Source organism: Oncorhynchus tshawytscha, linkage group LG03, assembly GCF_018296145.1.
Source record: "Oncorhynchus tshawytscha isolate Ot180627B linkage group LG03, Otsh_v2.0, whole genome shotgun sequence".
NCBI classification, from domain to species: domain Eukaryota; kingdom Metazoa; phylum Chordata; class Actinopteri; order Salmoniformes; family Salmonidae; genus Oncorhynchus; species Oncorhynchus tshawytscha.
The window spans coordinates 8,412,396-8,437,768 of NC_056431.1; the positions used below are offsets into that span (position 1 = coordinate 8,412,396).

Consider the following 25,373-nt stretch of genomic DNA (forward strand, 5'->3'; position numbering starts at 1 on the left):
CAATCCCCGAGGTTTGTAAGACCATGGGTAAAATAATAATTAGGCAAAGACTCAGCTTATGCAAAAGGTTAGTACAGTTTATTCAGAGAACGTTCTGAAGTCCATTATACAAAGACATCCATTTTATACCATGTTCCTTAATTACGCACATACTTTCACACAAACGGTAGATATCCTACGCACATTCATACACACGAACAGTAGGTGAGTTGTATCCTTCTCCAGAGTTCTCACCACTTGTTAGAGGAATTCTAAATTCCTATATGTTTTGTAGCCAAAACCAAATTCACACTCTTATCTATCTCATAATAAGTTGTAAGTTTATCATTTTGCATGAATTAGCAAGAGACCAGTCTTAAAAACAAGTTCAGCATTTATTCTTGATGAGTACTGACCCAATATACAAAGAACATTACATTATAAAGAGAGAACATAAAATGACATCATCAGTTTCACACACTCTCTCCGATCCCCACAATAGCGCAGTGTCTTCAGGTCTGGAGACCTTCTTCTACTCCCCTCATAAAACAAACATTCCAATCTGTCTAAAAGATATACTTTTCTCCCTCCCTTAAACCCGCAAGGTACAGACAATTAATTTGTTTTACTTACATTTTCAGTAACAGCTTAACCAAGAACCCATACATTTCATACCATAACATAATAGTATTAGAATAAATGGTTCTAATTGAAATGTATACATAATTAATCATTTCAACCATAATTTCCTCCAACAATCCTCCCTTTGATTAAATATTATACATTCAAATCTACATATAATTTCATCAAACATAAAAAAACAAAAATATGAACAAACTTATAACTAACCTTATTATAAAGGTTTATCAGATTTATCATACGAATACTTATAATTAACCTTATTATGAAGGTTTATCAGACTCTTCACCCATCATTAATCAAATCTAACCTTAACTCCAACTGTTTTTAAACCTACATCAGAATCATAACTCTTCTTATCAGGATTTTCGTTACAATCTTCATTAAAAAACAGTCTAATCATTGAAACAAAGTACAATCTAATTCCTCTTCATCTCAAAAATAGTCTCATCAAATATAAATTCCCCACAAATAAAAGATCCAGATTCGTCCACTTGTTCTGTAGTCATACATTCAGTCCTCCACGGTTCAGAACCTGGAATCGGCCCATATCTCATCATCTGCTGAGTCATCATTTTCTCCAGAGTTCTGGAAACAAGGCCTCATACACAGGGAATTAGACAACAGCCCCCTAAAACTAAAACAGTCACACAGGTGAATGTAGCCCATAACACAGTGATCATAACATTTTTCCATTTTCCAAACGTACTATCAAAACCCAATCAGTCAGAGAAGTATCCACCCCAGAGTTTCTGCCAACCCGTGAGCCAGGGTGGTCAAACCAGCTGAGGCTTCGGGCACTGATTCGTCCGGAGCTGTGTTATTTGGGATGTAAGCACAAACATGGTCCTGATAATCACGCATACTTCTCCCTTTTCAGCCATTAACATATCTAATGCAATTCTATTCTGCCAAGCCATCCAGCTGGTTACTTCAGTCTGTTCTACAAAACCTTTAATAGCATCTCTGGTATACTTGTTAAAGCGCTGTTGATTATCATAAATATAATTAATCCAGTCCACGTTCTTATGAGAGTAGACCCCACGGAAATGCTTAACTCTAACCCTGCTAGGATCTGATTTCTTGCTTTGACTCATCTGGCACCCCCCTTGGAACCCCAATGTTATCAATGTGTACTTAGTCAATAAGAGACCCGGATGGAATAGCTCTTTTCTCCCATTTGGCTATACTTCATGTCTTGGTGTTGAATGAGTGTCAAAGGCATTACAATGGAGCATAATCCTGTCCAATCTGTTGGTAAAACCTCGCCCTGACATAATTTCCCAAGAGTACTGTACCGGGCCAAACGGTAATAATCTCCTACGGTCACTGTAAAGGGAGGAACCTGGGGATTTAAATAGTGCAAATCAATACAACTGTCATTATCTGGCATTCCTGCTTTCGTGAACAGCTTTACCATACCGGCCCAAACTCCTCTACCCAGAACCGTACTAGGGTGTCGACCAAGACCTGGTCATATCCATACTACAACCCTAGATTCTCCTTCATTTCTGTTTAAAGGGTTAAGCGTATCTTTATGCAATTCATCCCTCTCTCCTGATTACAATCAAAAACTCTCATCTTCACTCTACTCTACCTTCTTCCATACTGGGCGAGTGGATTCATATAGCCCTCTCTCCAAATGAGCTATGACCTGTGTCCACGATCAATATGGGAACCTGCACCGATATATGCCATAATGGCTCAGAGTCCTAGACTGTCATGTAGTTAGAGACTCCATTTTGGTCTACATAAAACTCCATTGAGAGATCCTTCCCAACCTCTACTCTAACTTCCTGTCTACCCAGATCTAGGGATCTCTTATGCTTATTTTGGAACAAAATCCTCATCGTCTAAACCATGGGTCAAATTACCACTCTCTGCATAATCAAGTAGGACGTGCTGTATCAGGAATATGTCACCCACGATAAAACAGCTCAGACGAACAGCTTCCATGTGAAGCCCCACCCTCTCCCCGAGAACACATCACTTAGCAAGAGCCAGACACATCTTCACTTCTATGAACAACAACAGTGAGGAAAGGACAGGTAAGGTATTTTTCATTCGAGAGATGGCCCCCAGAATTCTGTTAATTCCAGTTCTCCTCTCGAATTCTGTTATTGTTTGACAGTGTCAATGTGTCTTACCCTCCCGCAGTGCGATATGAATCCGGGTAGCTCTTTCAGCTAGCTGTCACCAGGAGTCCTTGGTATGGTCCCCCCAACAAGCCTCTGGGACTGGATTGAGTGACTTCACCTGTAGTTCACCTGTAGTGCATAAAATCTTGGACATACAGGTTTGGTTAACAAACAGTTTCTCATTTGTTCTGTTTATTAGCTAAAAAAAATGTTTTTATTAGTTAATTATCCCGTAGGTCACATCCTATCCTAGAACACAATTTACCCATCCCCCCTTTGTTACCTGGCTCTGCCCAGGTAACAACCTTGCCTACTCTTAAACAATGACTTAGGTAAGATTAGTAAATTATCCTAATGTCTAACATCATCATGTAGGAGCCCCTTTTAATTTTCCACATGTCCAATTCTCCCTTGGGCGTCCATTCATGTCAATCCTGTAACAATACTCTGTCAAGTTTCTTATCTACTTTAAGAACTATCTGTGCTACTTATATATTTTCTTAACTATATATATTCACCCATTTAAAACGTAACCCATTTCTCTCATATCTCTCAAATACCACTAAGCTTCTAACTGTTTGACTTTATCTAAAATCATTGATTTTAGAAAAAACATGTCTATGAGTGGCTTTTCTCTAAAGTCCTTACATTTCCTTAATCAATCTATCTTAATCCTAACAATAATCCTAAATCATCACAGATGTCCTATATTCCTGTTAAATGTAATACTATTTAAAAACTTCTAATAATCAAACAAAGTCTAATAAATGCTAACCATATCAAAATCCTTCCTACACTAACAAGCCCTTTCCTTCAGGGACCCTCAGTATTCTATCTGACAATAACACAAATTTAATATGTTGCAAAGTGTGGAATACCTTATCTACAGTAATTTATCACCCCTAAAAACTGTAACTTATTTTTCTATGTAATTCCCTGCCCTATTGGCTTAATCTATCTCCTATCCAAACCTCAATGTATCTTATCTTCCCCTATTTATTCTCAAAGTTACAATACCAAATCATTAATAGCCAATTCAAAAACTTCACAGCTAATGTTGTAAAACAGAATCCTGAACCACTTTCTCTTCAGTGATTCAAACAATAATTCTAAACCCCTAACCAAAACTCCATTTTAATGAATTTACCTTAAAACTAGTAACTCAATATGACCACATTCATTATACAAATGACTCTCCCCTGAGGCTGATCAGACCTCAGAAGACAGTCACGATAAGATCAATAGGTCATAAAATCAAAAAATTAACTTGTATAATTAAAACTCATAAACTAAAATCTCATAAAGTTCCATATGTGAGCTTGCCTCTTTAAAATACCTTTGCACTAAAACAAATAGTCCTAACAATGGTTTTATTTGTATATACTTGCAGACCTGTTTTAATTTGGTCGTTTATGGCCTCATTCTCCCCAAGATTATAATCCCAGGAAACATCTAAAATTGAGACACCTAAACATCAATTTTCCCAGAAGAACACAACACTCCTAACTAGCATTCACTATGCTAATTCCGATTCAGAAACTCAAAAGTGAACTATAAACTAAACCTAATGATGATTTCCCTTTAACTCAAATCATTAATCATAAGTTTTAAACAACGTCAATGTATATGTTTACTTAAATGAACATGCTACCCTTAGATACAATTAACCAGATAACATTATTGTATTACTTTTTCCCCTCTGCCGCAAATGTCGTACATTTCTCAGTGTAAGAAATCCTAATTCCAGATATTTACTAAAAATGTAAACGCGTTTTCCCTTGGCTCCTTCAACTCACATCCTTTAGATAAATTCCATCCGTCCCGGTATGAAGAATCCTACTTAAACACACCAGAACAAATGCTTAATTAAGTTAAATCAACTCCTAGAATAACCAATCATCAGTAACCAATAAACAAACCACTTTTATCAGCAAAAACCAAACTATACAAAAACTCACTACTATAATGCTTCAGATGACAAAATTACTCAGAAACTCACGTTTAAACCTCAATAAAACAAAACACCATCTGCGTGTTCCTCAAGAAAAACAACTTGCCCCTGTTACAGATGTTTATGTATCAGGGGGAAAGCTCAAATAACCAAATTCAACCTAGCTAGTTTCCCGAAACATATGTAATTATGTTTTACTATAGAGGTTGCTTTTCAAACTTTAAATACCCTAACATGGTTCCACACAATGGAAAGTGCTCAAATTCACTGGTGTTACATAAACAATCAAACCTGGAATCACAACCATGGAATCCATTACCACGATGTTTTACGATTCATACATCCAGTCTCTCTCTCTCCCATAGCCTAGTTCAATCCAAACAAACGCCACAAATCTTATGATGCCTACCTAACGTATCAGCTGATTAGTTTTTAGCATCTTTCCTGACTATCCTGGCGACTCTCAAATTACTGTTAAAAATGTATTTTGTAATTTATCAACTTCTGAAAAGTTACTCGAAACACTAATACACACATTAACAGTCAAACAATTTTCTCCATTACCCCCATTCACAACGTAATTTCCGTGGCGACCAATAGTGCTTCGCTAGTGACGTCATCATCAAGCGCTCAACCTTGGCCCAATCCGTAACGACTTTCAATGAATTGTAAATAATTGTTGTTCGATAACCCAAACCTAATTTATCACATCTGTTCAAATCCTGAATTATAATTTACCACCCCACCCAATATCTCTAAATTCGCTAATTTTATAAAAACATTTCGATGGGCATAAATCGTAATTGTCTCATTTAGAATCCATTTTGCTCTAAGTAACTGTCTCGCCTTTGACGTAGTATTTTAATTACAACTCCATTCCCAATACGTTATTCACTTGTCTAATTAAAACTCATACTAGCATATGTGAGTGTACACCTTTAAAATACCTTGTCACTGGGAACAGGGTCAAACTTTTATGGGAACCCAATAATTCTGATAATCCCTTCACATCGTTTGTTTTAAATCTCTTGATGTTTCATGTAACTCATTCAGTCTATCTTCAAATTGTCATCCCAAAATATGTTATACACTGCCATACACTCAAACCACTGTGATTGACGTGCACTGTCCCTTTAAGACAGACATTTTATTTTTCCCCCGCAACGAAAAACAGATCATGTTTAGAATACGTTACTTTTTGTTCGAATTCCCTGGCGTTACCTAACCAAAAATCAATACCTAGGAAAACAATCACAACTTTTCACGATGAAACTATTCTTACCTATTTTATAGTCCAAAGTGTTGCACCATATAGCCCATTGAGTGCCTAGCACTTCTGTTGCAAACTGTAGCATCTTTCCAGACTATCTTTACGATACTTCTCCTTTTAAAAGAAATGTATTTGGAACTTCTGGCCGCTTTTGAAAAGTAACTCTAAGCTATAATGCATGCATTTTCCCTCTAAATGCCACAACCCCTTTTCTCTGTTTAAATTTGAGGAACGATGTTGTTCAACGTGAAACGTCATCACACATCTGCCTGCCTCTGTAAAATATATATTCCCTATTCAGATTGCGTTCAGTTTTAAATTCTAATCATCAAAGTAAAACCAACCCAACTTCTCAACTTACCATACCCTAACATTTAAACGTACCATGTTTTGTGCTAAAATTTATCATATGTCAGTCGATTCATAAATAGCTATAGCATGAAATTGTATCGTATCTCTCCGTTATTCCCTAAATTTAACTTTAGGTGACTTTCTCTTCTATGATACATTTATTTAAATACGACTCCCATCTCAATACATTATTCCCGCAGATCATTTTGGGCAAAATAGCGTATTACCTCAATTGTCTCGCCATTATTTTTAATGCCTTCTTTTTTATTTATTTTTATTCAATCTAAAACACATAATAAACGTTCAGTTATATTTAGACAAACACTGGCGACCATATTTTTCCGGCAAAACATGCAAATAGGTGAATTTCACTCTAATATCAGTTTTAGTTAACCGCCTCGGCTGGGAACCGAACCGTGGATTGCCGTTGGTAAAACTGCTGCGCTCACCATTTTTACAGTTATCTGTATTTGTTACTCCGACATCTAGACAACAGAAAATAGCCCCAATTTAGACGCACAACGTTTTCCCTCAGTTTAGGATTCTCATTAATCTCGCTCCCTTTGTATCTGTTTTATAAGGGATTCTAACTTTTCGACATCTAGGCGTCCGTCAAAACCATACCTTTTTTCCCATTTAGGACAGAAATCTACATTCCTTCGATCTTTTTGTTTCATACAACGGTAATCTTCCGTCTCTTCAGAAAGCAGTTTAGAGGGATTACTACCCATTATAATAAATTCCTGCCCCTCCTAATAATTCCAATCTTCAACACTTTATGTTAATTTATCTTTATTGGAATCCTTATCTACTCACTCCTAGTAATTCCAATATTTAACACCTTATGGTTAATATCTCTTTATTGGAATCCTCATCGACTAAAGTCTGACATTAAATCTCACCCGTATACAATACATTACTGTTCCTATAGGACTTCTGCTAAAATTGTAGCTCCAAATCAGCCTACTTGTAGGGTTGACCGAGGACAAATAGACAGAGTCTCAAGAGTCTCCGTCCACTCCTCGTTCAATCTGACACTAGTTTTCACCCGTATACAGCGATCACTGTAGGAATATACAGTAATCACTGTTCCTATAGGACTTTGAACTCAAATGTCGCCCCAAATATAGCTTAATCTGTAGAGTTGATTGAAAATGACCAACGGAAAAGCAACTCAATTGTTCCCCATAATCTAAATAAAGACCACCAACCTGCAGTGTCTATTATCAAGAACTATATATCTATGGGGTCACTTGTACTGTCTTTCCGCTGGATACATTGTTCAATCTGACATTTAACTCCCCCGTATACAGTAATCACTGTTCCTATAGGTCTTTTGACTTAAACTATGTCGCTCCAAACATAGCCTACTTGTAAAGTTGACCGAAAACAAATGGACCGAGGCCAGTCCCAAAACCAATCCTGCAGTGTCTATTCTTGAAAGCTGATGGTATAAAATCACCTGTTCCATTTCTTCCCCGGAACCTCAACCACACAATCACTTTTCACTATCAAGAACACAGACTACTAAAAACCGGGAAAGACCCCCCCGTCCATTCATCGCTCGATCTGACACTAGTTTTCACCCGTATACAGTGATCACTGTAGGAATATACAGTAAATCGATGTTCCTATAGGACTTTGAACTAAAATGTCGCTCCAAGCATAGCCTATTTGTAGAGTTGACTTTCAATCTGAGAACAACTTAAATCCACCCTATGATAATTTAAGTCATTCCCCCTTAATCAAGAATAAAGATTACTGACCTTATTAATTTCCTCCAACACCACTGTGTATCACTACCCAGCCAACAGTTCCATTCCCCCGAGATTAGGGAAACCTTGAGAAGTACTCCCTGTCCTATCATAAGTTTCTCAGAGTTCTAGCCAGGTCAGTTCAAACACAGTTGAATTGTTCTCGGTATTTTATGAGGCACACACACATTTTTCTTCCTCCCAGTCCAACCTAGTTGGACTTATGTTTAATACTTTAATTATTCCTTATACATGCTACATAACCTATAATCCCTAATGGTTAAATTTCCGGGTAGAATTATTAAATCATTATCTTTAAACATATAAATTATTTTATCAGAGTGTGAATATTTATTTATTTCATTTATATTTATGTTGTGATATTGTAAAGCACACACACAGACATACACACATATTGGCAGATACAGTCTGACACTGCTAGATGATTTAAAGGGAGAGGTCGAATGAGCTGCATCTGGTTCTATTTGATATTATTGTTACAATTAAAGGAGACGTGTGTGGTTGCAATGAGGCAGAGCATGTTTATCTGTTGTCTGTAGGATATAGGACACACACACACACACACACACACACACACACACACACACACACACACACACACACACACACCCACCCACCCACCCACCCACCCACCCACCCACCCACCCACCCACCCACCCACCCCTGCAACACACACAGGCAGACACTGACACATTGACACAGTGTTACTTACATGTTTCACCTGATTAAACCCAAGCCATTGGCCTTGAACCACAGAGAGAGACGGGACTGGAGGCAGACATTGACTGACTCATAGATTTAGAAGTGTCTGACACTCATAGGGCCAGAAAGGACGCTGCCATCAGACAATGTAGAGAAATGCAATCACAAGGATAAACAGATATTTCTGCATCTAGTCCTGTCTGTCCATACTATTGTGAAATTATACATGATCATTACATTACGCACTTTGGCAATGTGTTTCTTTCTATTGTTAGAATTAAAATAGAAGTGTCTGGTTGCAATGAGGGAAACATGTTGCCTGGATGCAGTGGTGATGGATTTTATATACACTGCTCAAAAAAATAAAGGGAACACTAAAATAACACATCCTAGATCTGAATGAATGAAATATTCTTATTAAATACTTTTTTCTTTACATAGTTGAATGTGCTGACAACAAAATCACACAAAAATTATCAATGTAAATCAAATTTATCAACCCATGGAGGTCTGGATTTGGAGTCACACTCAAAATTAAAGTGGAAAACCACACTACAGGCTGATCCAACTTTGATGTAATGTCCTTAAAACAAGTCAAAATGAGGCTCACTACTGTGTGTGGCCTCCACGTGCCTGTATGACCTCCCTACAATGCCTGGGCATGCTCCTGATGAGGTGGCGGATGGTCTCCTGAGGGATCTCCTCCCAGACCTGGACTAAAGCATCTGCCAACTCCTGGACAGTCTGTGGTGCAACGTGGTGTTGGTGGATGGAGCGAGACATGATGTCTCAGATGTGCTCAATTGGATTCAGGTCTGGGGAACGGGCGGGCCAGTCCATAGCATCAATGCCTTCCTCTTGCAGGAACTGCTGACACACTCCAGCCACATGAGGTCTAGCATTGTCTTGCATTAGGAGGAACCCAGGGCCAACCGCACCAGCATATGGTCTCACAAGGGGTCTGAGGATCTCATCTCGGTACCTAATGGAAGTCAGGCTACCTCTGGCGAGCACATGGAGGGCTGTGCGGACCCCCAAAGAAATGCCACCCCACACCATGACTGACCCACCGCCAAATCAGTCATGCTGGAGGATGTTGTAGGCAGCAGAACGTTCTCCACGGCGTCTCCAGACTCTGTCACATCTGTCACGTGCTTAGTGTGAACCTGCTTTCATCTGTGAAGAGCACAGGGCGCCAGTGGCGAATTTGCCAATCTTAGTGTTCTCTGGCAAATGCCAAACGTCCTGCTCGGTGTTGGGCTGTAAGCACAACCCCCACCTGTGGACATCGGGCCCTCATACCACCCTCATGGAGTCTGTTTCTGACCGTTTGAGCAGACACATGCACATTTGTGGCCTACTGGAGGTCATTTTGCAGGGCTCTGGCAGTGCTCTTCCTGCTCCTCCTTGCACAAAGGCGGAGGTAGCGGTCCTGCTGCTGGGTTGTTGCTCTCCTACGGCCTCCTCCAAGTCTCTTAATGTACTGGCCTGTCTCCTGGTAGCGCCTCCATGCTCTGGACACTACGCTGACAGACACAGCAAACCTTCTTGCCACAGCTCGCATTGATGTGCCATCCTGGATGAGCTGCACTACCTGAGCCACTTGTGTGGGTTGTAGACACCGTCTCATACTACCACTAGAGTGAAAGCACCGCCAGCATTCAAAAGTGACCAAAACATCAGCCAGGAAGCATAGGAACTGAGAAGTGGTCTGTGGTCACCACCTGCAGAACCACTCCTTTATTGGGGGTGTCTTGCTAAATGCCTATAATTCCCACCTGTTGTCTATTCCATTTGCACAACAGCATGTGAAATTTATTGTCAATCAGTGTCGCTTCCTAAGTGGACAGTTTGATTTCACAGAATAATGTGATTTTGGAGTTACATTGTGTTGTTTAAGTGTTCCCTTTATTTTTTTGAGCAGTGTATATATATATATATATATATACACACACACACACACACACACACAATGTCTAGGGGGATGCCATTTAACCGCATTTGTATTCATGAGATTCCAGTGTCCTAGCGAGGCTGGTAAGAGCAGAGCAGATCAGTAGCAGTACAGTAGCAGGGAACACTGGTCTCAGCTGTTATAGTCTGATGGAGGGGAGAGAGACGCTGGGCCCATGAACAATTTATACATCATGAGGCAGGCAACCATGACCCTCTCTTCATTACTGCACTGGCCCAGGGCCCACAGGCATACGCATAATGTTAGCGTAATGTTGTTATACCAACCACTGGGAGAGTCAGACCATTCCAAAAGCTCCACTGTAAGATCTAAGATGGATGCCTGTCGTCTGGCTTGCTGGTAATGGGGGGGAACAGTGAGGGGCTTATGATTGGTGTCAATGGTCAAAACTACCCTGCAGTGACGAGTCATATGATTGCCATATGTCATCCAATACAAGGCCATTACCATGGATCTGAGGGGTCTTGTGGAATAGATATATCATTAAATACAAGACTATTACTATTGCTACATAGGCCTACAGACACGTAAAGGATCGGAGGGATCTTATGAATGACATTAAATGTAGCATTAAAACATGACAGTGATTTCCATATATCATTATATGTACAGTGTGTTCAGAAAGTAGTCAGACCTCTTGACTTTATCACATTTTGTTGTTACAGCTTTATTCTAAACTGTATTGAATAAAAACAATCCTACTCATCAATCTACACACAATACCCCATAATGACAAAGCAAAAACAGTTTTTTATTTTTGCAAATGTATTAAAAATTAAAAACTGAAATATGACATTTACATAACTATTCAGACCCTTTTCTCTACTTTGTTGAAGAACCTTTGGCAGCGATTACAGCCTCAAATCTACTTGGGTATGACACTACAAGCTTGGCACACCTGTATTTATGGAGTTTCTCCCATTCCTCTCTGCAGATCCTCTCAAGCTGTCAGGTTGGATGGGGAGCGTCGCTGCATAACTATGTTCAAGTCTCTCCAGAGATGTTCGATCGGGTTCAAGTTCGGGCTCCTGCTGGGCCACTCAAGGACACTCAGAGACTTGTCCCGAAGCCACTCCTGCTTTGTCTTGACTGTGTGCTTAGGGTCGTTGTCCTGTTGGAAGGTGAACCTTCGCCCCAGTCTGAGATCCTGAGCGCTCTGGAGCAGGTTTTCATCAAGGATCTCTCTGTAAAGGCCTGATTGCTGGAGTGCTGCAGAGCTGGTTGTCCTTCTGGAAGGTTCTCCCAACTCCACAGAAGAACTCTGGAGCTCTGTCAGAGTGACCATCGGGTTCTTGGGCACCTCTCTGACTAAGGCCCTTCTCCCCCAATTGCTCAGTTTGGCCGGGCGGCCAGCTCTAGGAAGTGTCTTGGTGGTTTCAAACTTCTTCTATTTAAGAATGATGGAGGCCACTGTGTTCTTGTGTTGGAGCTCTACGGACAATTCCTTTGACCACACGGATTGGTTTTTGCTCTGACATGCACTGTCAACTGTGGGATCTTATGTAGACAGGTGTGTCCAATCAATTGAATTTACCACAGGTGGACTCCAATCAAGTTGTAGAAACATTTCAATGATGATCAATGGAAACAGGATGCACCTGAGCTCAATTTGGAGTTTCATAGCAAAGGCTCTGAAAACTTATTTTAAATACATTTGCAAACATTAAAAAAACTGTTTTCACTTTGTCATTATGCAGTATTGTGTGTAGATTGATGAGGACATTTTTTATTTAATCAATTTTAGAATAAGGCTGTAACGTAACAAAATGTGGAAAAAGTCAAGGGGTCTGAATACCTCCCAAATGCAACGTTTATGGCCTCTACTGATGCTATGTACAGTGCATACAAGGTAATGATCATCATTCAGGAAATCATTGCCTGCATTACCATTTGCAGAGATTGTGCAGAGTAGAATACTATGAAGGTGGTCCTAATGAGTTCTAGTATATTACAGGCAGAGATAAAACATGGGAAAGAGAGGATTTGAAAGCAGACAAAGTTTGGACTGAATTCAAGCTCTTCTTCGACCTTCTTCATCTGACAGACAGGGGTGCCCACACACACACGCACGCATGCACGCACGCACACACACACACAGAGGAACAGTGGGGCAATGACTCTGAAGGACAGACATGTTTATCTGGCCATTCAGGGGATAAGATACACGAACAGTGCTTCCTGGTTACAAGGACAAAGACAGAACCCTCTTTATGTGAGAGGGAACGAGACAGTGAAAGGGAGGCTGTAGAAAGACATATGGAGCAAAGGAGAGAAAGAGAGAGGGAGAAAGAGAGACATATATAGGGAGGGAGAGAGAGGAGTAAAACAGGGATCTAGGCTAAAGAGGGAGCATTGGAATTTGCCTGAGGGGAGAGGAGAGGCTGGGGTCAGAGGTGACTGTGTAGAAGGGAGAAGTGAGGGAACAGGGGACAAACACACAATCGCCTCAAAGGGACCCCAAATGAGCTCTCTAACCTTGTGAACCCCCACCATTCACACACACGCACACACGCAGACACACACACATGCACACACACACACGCAAACAGCATATTGGAGCAAAGTGTCATCTAAAGAGGGGGGCTGCAGAGTGTGTGATTAACCCCAAAGGGACACTCACAGAACTCAGCACAAAGACATCTCACTAAGACAGGCCATTCAATTGGCTTATCAAAGTTTCACACCCTCTCGGTCAAAAATACTAATTCTCTATGACAAGCCATTATCTTAAATTTTCTAGTTGTCAGAGATAATACTCATTAATTCAGGCCATTGTAATCATAATGACTTTATATTAATTTGGCCGTTGTGTTTCTCAACCTCCTGAATATGTACATAAATCTGCATGTTAAAGATGTGATTAAAAATGATTTATATAATGGATAATGAACATATCAAGGGAATAAACTTTGGAGAGTAGCAGAAAGCAAAGACGGAATATGGTGCCAGGGCTTTTCAGAAGACAGGGCCAGACAGGAGAGGAATGGCAGGGCTTTTCAGAAGACATGGCCAGACAGGAGAGGAATGGCAGGGCTTTTCAGAAGACAGGGCCAGACAGGAGAGGAATGGCAGGGCTTTTCAGAAGACAGGGCCAGACAGGAGAGGAATGGCAGGGCTTTTCAGAAGACAGGGCCAGACAGGAGAGGAATGGCAGGGCTTTTCAGAAGACATGGCCAGACAGGAGAGGAATGGCAGGGCTTTTCAGAAGACATGGCCAGACAGGAGAGGAATGGCAGGGCTTTTCAGAAGACAGGGCCAGACAGGAGAGGAATGGCAGGGCTTTTCAGAAGACAGGGCCAGACAGGAGAGGAATGGCAGGGCTTTTCAGAAGACAGGGCCAGACAGGAGAGGAATGGCAGGGCTTTTCAGAAGACAGGGCCAGACAGGAGAGGAATGGCAGGGCTTTTCAGAAGACAGGGCCAGACAAGAGAGGAATGGCAAGGGTAGATGGCAGACAATTCAGAGAGGATGGGGGGGGTGAAGTGGAAGAGGGAGCGACAGAGAGAGAGACACCTGAGGAGAAAGAGGAAGGTAGGGGGTTAGAATAGCCCAGTAGCCAGTATTTAGATTTCCAGATAGGTAGGGTGGTGTTTTCTGTCAGCAAACAGGCACACAGCTTAATCACCTTTGACAAGTTTGCTGTTTTACCCCCACTCTTTATTCTACTTCCACCCTGTCTCTCTCCAGGGTCCCTCCCCCTCTCTCCCCCTCTCTCTCTCTCTCTCCAGGGTCCCTCTCTCTCTCTCTCCAGGGTCTCTCTCTCTCTCTCTCTCTTCAGGGTCTCTCTCTCTCTCCAGGGTCCCTCTCTCTCTCTCTCCAGGGTCCCCTCTCTCTCTCTCCAGGGTCCCCCTCTCTCTCTCTCTCCAGGGTCCCCTCTCTCTCTCTCTCTCAATTCAATTCAGTTCAAGGGGCTTTATTGGCATGGGAAACATGTGTCAACATTGCCAAAGCAAGTGAGGTAGATAATATACAAAAGTGAAATAAACAATCAAAATTAACAGTAAACATTACACATACAGATGTTTCAAAACAATAAAGACATTACAAATGTCATATTATATATATATATATATATATATATATATATATATATATATATGTATATATATATATATATACAGTGTTGTAACAATATACAAATGGTTAAAGTACACAAGGGAAAATAAATAAGCATAAATATGGGTTGTATTTACAATGGTGTTTGTTCTTCACTGGTGCCCTTTTCTTGTGGCAACAGGTCACACATCTGGCTGCTGTGATGGCACACTGTGGAATTTCACCCAGTAGATAGGGGAGTTTATCCAAATTGGGGTTGTTTTCAAAATACATTGGGCAGGAGGTTAGGAAGTGCAGCTCAGTTTCAACCTCATTTTGTGGGCAGTGTGCACATAGCCTGTCTTCTCTTGAGAGCCATGTCTGCCTATGGCGGCCTTTCTCAATAGCAAGGCTATGCTCACTGAATCTGTACATAGTCAAAGATTTCCTTTGGGAATCGCTTCCTTTTAAGTGGTTGTAGAATTTAACGGCTCTTTTCTGGATTTTGATAATTAGTGGGTACCGGCCTAATTCTGCTCTGCATGCATTATTTGGTGTTCTACGTTGTACACGGAGGATATTTTTTCAGGATTCTGCATGCAGAGTCTCAATTTGGTGTTTGTCCCATTTTGTGAAATCTTGGTTGATGAGCGGACCCCAGACCTCACAACCATAAAGGGCAATGGGCTCTATGACTGATTCAAGTATTTTTAGCCAGATCCTAATTGGTCTCTCTCTCTCTCCAGAGTCCCTCTCTCTCTCCCTCGCTTCAGGGTCCCTCTCTCTCTCCAGGGTCACTCTCTCTCCAGGCTCCCCCCCACCCTCCCTCTCCCTCTCCAGGGTCCCTCTCTCTCTCTCTCTCTCCAGGGTCCCTCTCTATCTCCTCATCTCTTCTTTGAGAAAGAGAGAGAGAGACTCATTGTCCCGGTGCCAAGTCATCACCTGTGTTTGTCTGTGTAAAAAGCATCTGTTCTGTGCCCTCCCTCTCAGCCAACCCCCACCCCACTAACCCCACCCTATGTGACAGGTGGGGGGGATTGAGGCAGCAATCCACCAATCGAGCAAAGGAAAGACACACACACACCGGCTGGGGGCAGTACCACACACACACACGGTGCCGGGCTGGCTGGGCGGTACACTGCCAGTTAACACCACCTGCCCCAAACACAAACACAAGATGACAGATCAGTTGTGACTGCACACAGAAACCAAGTAGCAAGACACACACACACACACTCATGCAGACCCAGCATTGTACCAGACTACATCCATTTTGTCAGCGTTTTCTATTCAGGCCAAGAGTAGGTGCGGCCACCTCCTATCTACAGTACTGAATGGCTAAAACACTATGATATGCATTAAGTTAATTTGATCATTGTTTCACAGTGGTAATTGCTGTTGTTGGGGACCACACCGGTAATTATCTCTTTGCCCCCCCCCCCTCCACACACATATACACAAATAAAAGGCCAGAATAAAAGACTGCCATTAAAAGCAAGCTCTTTCTCCCTCCATACTGAGAACAATGGGAGATGGGAGTAAAGCCTAGCAGAGCCGCTTGGTGATAGACAGAGCCTCTGTCTAACAGTAGCAAGTGAACAAACAGCACTCACCTCTTCTGGTGCATTCCACACATTTCTCCCTATCACTCAAGGACATGTTTACCCTTCACCTGGTTTCCATGTGTTTGAGACCATTACATTCACTCCATTCATTATTATGAGCCGTCCTCCCCTCACCAGCCTCCTCTGGAGTAGGCCTATGACACCATCTCTAAATCCTAAAAAGGGAATTCATTAAACAGAATGAAATGATCATATGGCTGTTTTAACTTTTACATCATGGTGGTAGCCTAATCATTTGATTAGGAAGATCCACGGAAGATCCACGTTATAGCACAACTGACATTTAAAAGATTTTGCTGACATATTCAACATTTACAATTAATGTTTTCTCCGCGAACGTGGGAACGTTGCCTTTAAAACGTGCATCGTGATCTGATTGAATCTGGCCCCTTGTCTCACTAATCTGGAAAACCCAGCACAAAATTGTTGCGTAATTGCGTCAGAGATTTTAGCCTCACAAATGTCCAAAAAACAAATGTTCCTAGTTACATGGTTGTGAAAATGCACTGAAAACCATGTCTCAGTGCATCCAGGCTGTATCACACCCGGCTGTGATTGGGAGTCTCATAGGGTGGCGCACAATTGGCCCAGCATTGTCCGAGTTTGCCCGTCGTTGTAAATAACAATTTGTTCTTAACTGACTTGCCTAGTTAAATAAAGGTTAAATAAATAAAAGATGTCTTGTTCCACCTCTAGCATGAGACCATAATGACTAGTCAGTCATCTCTTGGATGGCAACCCAATAGGTGAAAACATTCCCTGTACTGTGTCGCTCTCTGGTGTCTGAGGTACAACAAGGGCCATCTCATAAGGCATTAGCTTAAATCCTCTGCTTATGTCGTATTGCAGGGGTTTAGTTCATCTTTTGCCATGCTAACACCTGTCCAGTCCTGCCTCCAAGTGTTAAATAAATACAAATGAAAAGATGTCTTGTTCCACCTCTAGCACGAGAAACCATAAAGACAAGTCATATCTTTGGATGGCAACCAAATAGGTGGCAAGGAATCATAAGCATTGGGCCTGTGTATTTTAATGACTGAGGAAATACAGATATTGACTTAAAGTGGTAAAAACCCATCATGCCTTTATAAGAGGCAGCCAGTCTGGAACAATCATGTATATTAACACTATAATTGCAAACGCTATGCATTGGCCAATGGGAAGCTTTGAAGCCAGAGTCCGCCATATTGGACTCAGGTGGAATTCTCCATAGGAATGAATGGAATCCTACATTATTTGAATGTAATGTTTCATGGCATCACAAACGTGCTCAATGGGTGACATGTCTGGTGAGTATGCAGGCCATGGAAGAACTGTGACATTTTTAGCTTCCAGGAATTGGGTACAGATCCTTGCGACATGGGACCATGTATTATCATGCTGAAACATAAGGTTATGGAGGCGGATGAATGGTGCAACAATGGGCCTTAGGATCTCGCCAAGGTATTTCTGTGCATTCAAATTACCATCGATAAAATGCAATTGTGTTCGTTGTATGTAGCTTATGCCTGCTCATATCATAACCCCACCATGGGGTACTCTGTTCACAACGTTGACACCATACACGCGGTCTGCCATCCGCCCAGTAAAAACCAGGATTCATCCATGAAGAGCACTTCCAGTAGTCGGTGAGCATTCGCCCACTGAAGTCAGTTACGACACCGAACAGCAGTCAGGCCAAGACACTGGTGAGGACGAGCATGCAGATGAGCTTCTCTGAGACTGTTTCTGACAGATTGGCCATGACAGATTTTAGAGCTCAAAACAGCTCGCATCACCTCTTCCTCCAGTAGTTGGAGGACATCACTGTGCATTTCAGGAAGTCCAAATCACATTGACAGGAAACAGACTGTGCACAGCACTCAAACTCCTACTTGTGAGACATTTCTGCTGGGTGAGCTGTAGTAGTCTTCAGTCTCCTCTAGATGGCACCGTCGCATCAAGCCATATTCTCATACACGTAAGAATCTTCCCATGGCCGGTGTCGGACAACTAGCAGCCCATAGACCACGATGACAGATATTTTGAAACTATGCAGTTAAACTCAAATGACAAATAGTTTGTGTTACCATTATGATAGGGTAAGAATTGAACTAAGCTCATGAGGCGAGTAATATTTTGGAAGTTTTGGAATTCAACAAAAACCACATTGTGTAGACTAAACAGACTGCCATACCAAAAACTCCTACACTTCAATCCAGTTCCCCAATGACATCAAGACCAAAGAGGTTCCATATCTAACATTGGTATGCAAAACCATAAACCCAACCAGAGGTTCCATCCATTGTTGGTCAAATGCAACCTGATCAGGTATGAAAGAAGCAGAGACAAGATTTCACCTTCTCCAAAAAATATTTATTAAACTGTGGGGGCAGCCTTCGGGGGCAACTTCGCAGCTGCAACCTGGGGAAGCAAATCAAAACAAGACATTTAGTGCTGCAGATTTGTTCAGAGGTTACTCCAGTGAGTAAGTAGGCTCTCGATCTAACAAAGTAATGAGGCCCACATCACACTGGAATAAAACTTGGACATTGACTTCACTGGAACCCACAGGAGCGCCAGTCATGTCACAACAACACATGCCATACCTGGCTCCTTGGGATAAAAACTATTTCTAAACCATCAAAAACACCACAGGGGGAGCAAAGCGATGACACCATGTAACAGCCAGGGAGGGCCAGGTTTGTGAATCTAAATTCAGCTCATCACAAAGGATCAAGAGGGAGAAGCTGCACCATACGGTGGATTCAGTCAGCATGAAATGCCCTCTGCTTGTTTACCCTTGAATTGTCACACCGTTGTTCCTCTTAGGCAGACAGATTGCTACCGACAGGGGCTGAGCTGCTGTTTGTTTTTGCCACAGAAAAAAAAAAACTAAGAATGACACTCATTATGCAGGCTGTGAGGCTCAGGAGCAAAGTTAGAGAATATAGCTAGACCAAGGACAGCTGGCCTAATTCAAAATGCTTGGGCAACACTGTGCTAATGCTCTCATTACATGCACTGTGGGATGTTCTACCATCAAAGTGCAGGGTGACATGTTTTAGTGATGAAATAAACTTATTTTTGCAACAAAACATGTTTGAGTCTACTTTTTAGGTAAGGGCCCACAGGCCTGATACGTTAAGGTACCGGTGAGCCATGTGGATATAAAGCCTTTATTCCAGCCAGGCAAGGCAGCAGATAGCCTAGCGGTTAGAGCGATGGGCCAATAACTGAAATGTTACTAGTTTCGACAAAATAAGTCCCCCTTCCCCATTTGACCAAATTATCCCACGGTCCTGATTTAACCAATTTGTTTTGCCTTTGTCTGGGCCAGGCCTGTACAACCCATGGGCGCCCCAGAAGAAAAGTAACCAAACACTGTTGGTGGAGTAAAGGAAAGGGCCTCACCTGGCCAGCAATCCTGTCCAGATCTCTGGTTCCCTGGGCAGTTAGTCTGCGACCACTGCGAGACAAGAGGTTCAGTCGGTCAGCAACAGAACACATTAATCAAATTTTATTGGTCACATGCACCGAATACAACCGGTGTAGACCTGACAGTGAAATGCTTACAAGCCTTAAACCAACAATGCAGATAAGAAAAATAAGTGAAAGTAAAAAGTAACAAAGAGTGCAGCAGTAAAATAACCGTAGAAAGGTCATAGACAGGGGGTACCGGTACAGAGTCAATGTGCAGGGGTACCGGTACAGAGTCCATGTGCAGGGGCACCGGTTAGTCCAGGTAATATGTATATGCATAGACAGGGGGTACCGGTACAGAGTCAATGTGCAGGGGCACCGGTTAGTCCAGGTAATATGTATATGCATAGACAGGGGGTACCGGTACAGAGTCAATGTGCAGGGGCACCGGTTAGTCCAGGTAATATGTATATGCATAGATGAAACAGAGTAGCAGCGTAAAAGAGGGGGGGCAATGCAGATGGTTAGCCATTTGATTAGCTTTTCAGGTAGTCTAATGGCTTTGGGGTAAAAGCTGTCGGACCAAGACTTGGCCTGCAGTAACAGAACAGTATGACTAGGGCGGCAACTAGAGGTCGACCGATTAGGATTTTTCAGCGCCGATACCGATTATTGGATGACCAAAAAAGCCGATACCGATTAAAATCGGGCGATTTTTAAAACATGTATTTCTTTGTAATAATGACAATTACAATGACAATTACAACAATACTGAATTAACACATCAATAAAACCCATTTAGCCTCAAAAAAATAATGGAACATGTTCAATTTGGTTTAAATAATGCAAAAACAAAGTGTTGGGAGAAGTAATATGTGCCATGTAAAATATGTGCCACGTAAAAAGCTAACGTTGAAGTTCCTTGCTCAGGACATGAGAACATGAAAGTTGGTGGTTCCTTTTAACACGAGACTTCAATATTCCAAGGTAAGAGGTTTTATGTTGTAGTTAATATAGTATTTATAGGACTATTTCTCTCTATACCATTTGTATTTCATATACCTTTGACTATTGGATGTTCGTATAGGTACTATAGCATTGCCAGTGTAACAGTATAGCTTCCGTCTCTCTCCTCACCCCAACCTGGAACACGTCGACAACAGCCACACTCGAAGCATCGTTACCCAGCGCTCCACAAATGCCGCGGCCCTTGCAGAGCAAGGGGAATAACTACTCCAAATATTAAAGCGAGTGACGTTTGAAACAGTATTAGCGCACACCCAGTTAACTAGCTAGCCATTTCACATTGGTTACACCAGCCATTAGGCTGATAGGTTTGAAGCTATAAACAGCGCTGTGCTTGTGAACAGCTGCTGGCAAAATGCACGAAAGTGCTGTTTGAATGAATGATTACGGGCCTGCTGCTGCTTGGTCAGACTGCTCTATCAAAGCAGACTTAATTATAACATAATAACACACAGAAATACGAGCCTTTAGTCATTAATATGATCGAATCCGGAAACTATCATTTCGAAAACAAAACGTTTATTATTTCAGTGAAATACGGAACCGTTTGGTATTTTATCTAACGGGTGGCATCCCTAAATCTAACTAGTGATTATGATTGATTTGTTTTTTTATAAGATAAGTTTAATGCTAGCTAGCAATTTACCTTGGCTTCTACTGCATTCGCGTAACAGGCAGGCCACTCGTGGACTGCAATGGTTAGAGCGTTGGACTAGTTAACTGTGTGGTTGCAAGATTGAAACCCCCGAGCTGACAAGGTGGAAATCTGTCCTTCTGCCCCTGAACAAGGCAGTTGGCCTAGGAAATGTTGGCTGTCATTGAAAATAAGAATGTGTTCTTAACTGACTTGCCTAGTTACATAAAGGTATAAAACAATGTAAAAATATATATATATATATTTTTTTAAATAATCGGAAATTGGCACCCAAAAATACCAATTTCCGATTGTTATGAAAACTTGCAATCGGCCCTAATTAATCGGCTATTCCGAGTATTCGGTCGACCTCTAGTGGCAACATCAACATCCCTTATACAGGTCGACTAACACCAGAGACGGGAACACTTTGGCAATGACACCATTACAAGACGAAGATGAAATGTGCCCAACCATGTGCAGAAAATGCTACAAAATCAATTACCAAATCTGAACGAGCCTGGTCAGATCACAATAGTACATTTGTTATTTGCATGGAATCTGGATAATGAAATTGAGCACTTGTAAGATGCTTTGTCTGTATACGGTTTTGTTCAGTGGGCACAAAAAGGTTAAGGAGCGAAAAATATTAGCAACACATTTGGTCTTTGTTAAGAGTTGCATGAAAACGGAATGTATAATCCACAACCCAGCGGTGCTCTGGGTCCAGGACTAGGTGACTAAAACAGCTCATATCTGGTGTTTCACTCGGTTCTCAATAGAAGTAGAAATGTAGGATTGGTTTGCTTTCCCTAATCCTAACCACAAGGACCAATGAGAATGTCAACCTTGGCTCAGTGTCTAGGAACGTCCTAACCAGCGTGGTTCTACTCACCCGTTGGGGTTCTTCTCCACCATCTTGAGAAGCTCGAGGGCCTGCAGCACCTTGCGGGCCACGTTTTTGGAGCCAACACTGAAGTGGGCGGGACACACACCGTTCCTCTGGCGACCACCATAAATTTTGGTCATGGAGCCCACACCGGCACCCCCACGCAGGTACAGGTGGCGCACTGTGGAAGCTGGGAGGGAAGAAGAGGGGTTAACACCACTGCTAGTCAGAGTCACAGTGACCTTGTTCCATACTCCTGTACTAACAGTGAGGAAAATAATTGGGGCAATTTGGGTCTAAACCAATGCCAATAACAGACTGGATCTACCATACTACACTAACAGCCTGAGCAGACAGGTAGTCCTGAAGGGAAGAATGTCAATGATCAAAATCATACCAGCTCTGGTGTAGAACCAGTTCTCGTCGCTGGGGGCCAGCTCCTTGTGTTTGGCCAGCTTGACAATGTCCACCCAATCTGGGACCTTCAGCTTTCCTGACCTGGAACAGGAAAAGCATGTTAGTCACTCAGAAAAGCTCAATGCATTCCTAAGCAAGAACTGAACATGGCTTCACATGTATGCGACTCACTTCTTCAGGAAAGCAGACAGGGCACGGACAAACTCCTGCTGGTTGACGTCTTTCACTGTGACACCAGGCATCTGCCAGAGAGGTAGAGAACTTCAGTATGAGGTACAATGCATGAATACTGGTTGTAGACTGCAACGAATGTCCTGGGTAGATCGAGGTCCTGAGCACATCCAATATGTAGCCTAGCTACTCAAGTAACTAACGTTAAGTTATGTGCAGACGATAGGATGACTCGACCGCCCCAATAATCAGAAAAGTTAAACTGATGATTATTACACGTCTATACACTACTATTGATAGTTTCTGCAAACATCACTACCTAGCTAACTAGTAAGATGTTTCAGTTGGCAAGCTAATTATAGAGGCTACCTACCTTCCTGTCAGAGTGGCGACTGAAAATATGCACATCGTGATAACATAAATCCCTCAGTGCAAAATCTTGAATGATCTGAAGTCCAATTTAAGCAAATAACTGATATCAAGGCATAGTTGGGCAAGTGCTCACCAACAAACCGGCTACCGTTAAATAAAATGTGATGGTAATTAACTGTCTGGAGTTAGCCACAACGCTAGCAATGAACCTCAGTATAACCCCGAGACCTGTAACCACATCAGAAATTCGAGGCAGAAATCCAGCCAGTATAAGGATCACAAATCAACACCAGACGAGCGTAACACATTCAAATGGAAGACACCGTTAGCGCAGATAACATAATTGTCTTGTCTAAAATGGACAAACAACACGCGAAATGTTTAGGCCTCAACGCAGAGGAATGGGGGCAGCCATCACTGGAAGGTATGTGCGAGTGCCGCATGCAATTTTATATATGCTAAATCATCTACAGGACTCTGTAGAATTTCCGGAAAACACTGTATTTGTTAAATGATCGTTTAATGTATACGCGGTCAGTAATGGGAGAATAATTATCACGAAAATGTCATACAGTTGGTCAAATAAGGCCAGAGAACAGACATCCTTTACCTTGCTTGTGGACAGCGAGAGGAAGAGGGTAAGACGGGGTTTCCAGCCCGTGTTTAAACGGGCGGATCGCGTTCGTTCTCGCGAGATATGATCTCACCCTGTACGTCGGTATTTTCATCACAAGATGCCCTGTTGATGAATTTCTAGCCCAATCAGAGTAGAACCTTCAAAGCAGCTTGCAGTGCCCAAGGTTAAGGCTACATCACAATCAAAAGCCTTGAATTATGAAATTGTCTGCAAAAGAAGAGGCACGTGCCCTGGAGGCAGCAATAGGAAATAATTAGCCGTTTTTTTGTGGTATATGGAAGTACTGTTTTATTGCATCAATAGAATACTAATATCTAATGTTACTATAGTCTGCACAGTGAATGCAATAACCAAGATGCTGTAATTCAAAATGATGTTTTTATTATAATAATAATCTTGCGACATATCCTGTCAGTATTTGAAGATCTGTGAAATGCATTGTAACCATATCTTATTCTTAATTATTCAGCTTTAATATTGCAGATAGATTGTGGCCTCCATCAATGTAATTGTCTGCATCATTTTCAATCCTCCATATTTTTGGGGTAAATATATAGATTAAATACATATATTTGTTTAAATATATATTTTCCTTATTTTTTTTCCCCCTAACCCTACCATCCCTCCCCTAATTGGAGTAAACCAATGGACAACAACAATTAGGCTTCTACTTCCAGTTTATACATACTATATAAAACCATATCTTATTCTTATGGGATTTCCACAAATAGCCTACTGTCAGAGATTATGATCAAATTCCTTTGAATTCTGCATGCAACAATCGTTCTTTATTTCCCAAACAATGCCAAAAAATGTGCAAAAAAAAACAATGCTGCTTAATTAGTTCTTATCCTAGAAATAGTTGTGGACATGGGCTCTTTTTACAGAACAATGCCCAAACCCTTCGGTAGATAAAGGTTTGCCCTCCCTGTCCCTCTCTTATTTTTCTCAATTGTTTTTCTCTGTTCATCATCTCTTCCATCAGCGCCATTATGTTTACACACGTTTGAGTGTCTCTGTGTGTGTGTGTGTGTGTGTGTGTGTGTGTGTGTGTGTGTGTGTGTGTGTGTGTGTGTGTGCATTTGCACATGTTCGGTTGACTTGAGTGTGTGTGTCTGCGAGTATATGTGTTAACTATAACCTTGGTCTTTTTTATTTACTTATTTACAATGCTTGTGGTGACCTTTGCACAGCTCGGGTGGAAAGGTTAGCACTGCTTCAACATTGATACAATTGATATGTTTGTATAGACACAACCAGGAGATAGGTGGGCAGAGAGGGTAATGACGGTTTATGAATGTGAGTTTATTCTGTCAGTCAGCGCAGAAGAATAGAGGGAGAGGAAGAGATAGGGAGGTAAATAACGAGGGAAGGTTTACAGAGGA

The 25,373-nt window shown here is 41.7% G+C and overlaps 1 protein-coding gene and 1 long non-coding RNA gene across 2 annotated transcripts; both read right to left on the bottom strand.

Moving 5' to 3' along the window:
- Positions 1 to 355: 355 nt before the first annotated feature.
- LOC121841386 lies at positions 356 to 8,295 on the bottom strand. The gene is made up of 2 exons (XR_006080387.1): positions 5,990 to 8,295; positions 356 to 2,901 (listed from the first exon to the last, which is right to left on the bottom strand). It is a non-coding gene; the product is annotated as an uncharacterized LOC121841386 (long non-coding RNA).
- Positions 8,296 to 18,773: 10,478 nt separating this feature from the next.
- On the bottom strand, positions 18,774 to 24,023 carry rps19 (ribosomal protein S19). Its single transcript, XM_024391092.2, has 6 exons — positions 23,962 to 24,023; positions 22,980 to 23,050; positions 22,789 to 22,889; positions 22,398 to 22,581; positions 19,834 to 19,888; positions 18,774 to 18,843 (listed from the first exon to the last, which is right to left on the bottom strand). The coding sequence occupies exons 2-6, from the start codon at positions 23,048 to 23,050 to the stop codon at positions 18,799 to 18,801; spliced, it is 456 nt and encodes a 151-aa protein (XP_024246860.1). The 5' UTR covers positions 23,962 to 24,023; the 3' UTR covers positions 18,774 to 18,798.
- Positions 24,024 to 25,373: the final 1,350 nt, after the last annotated feature.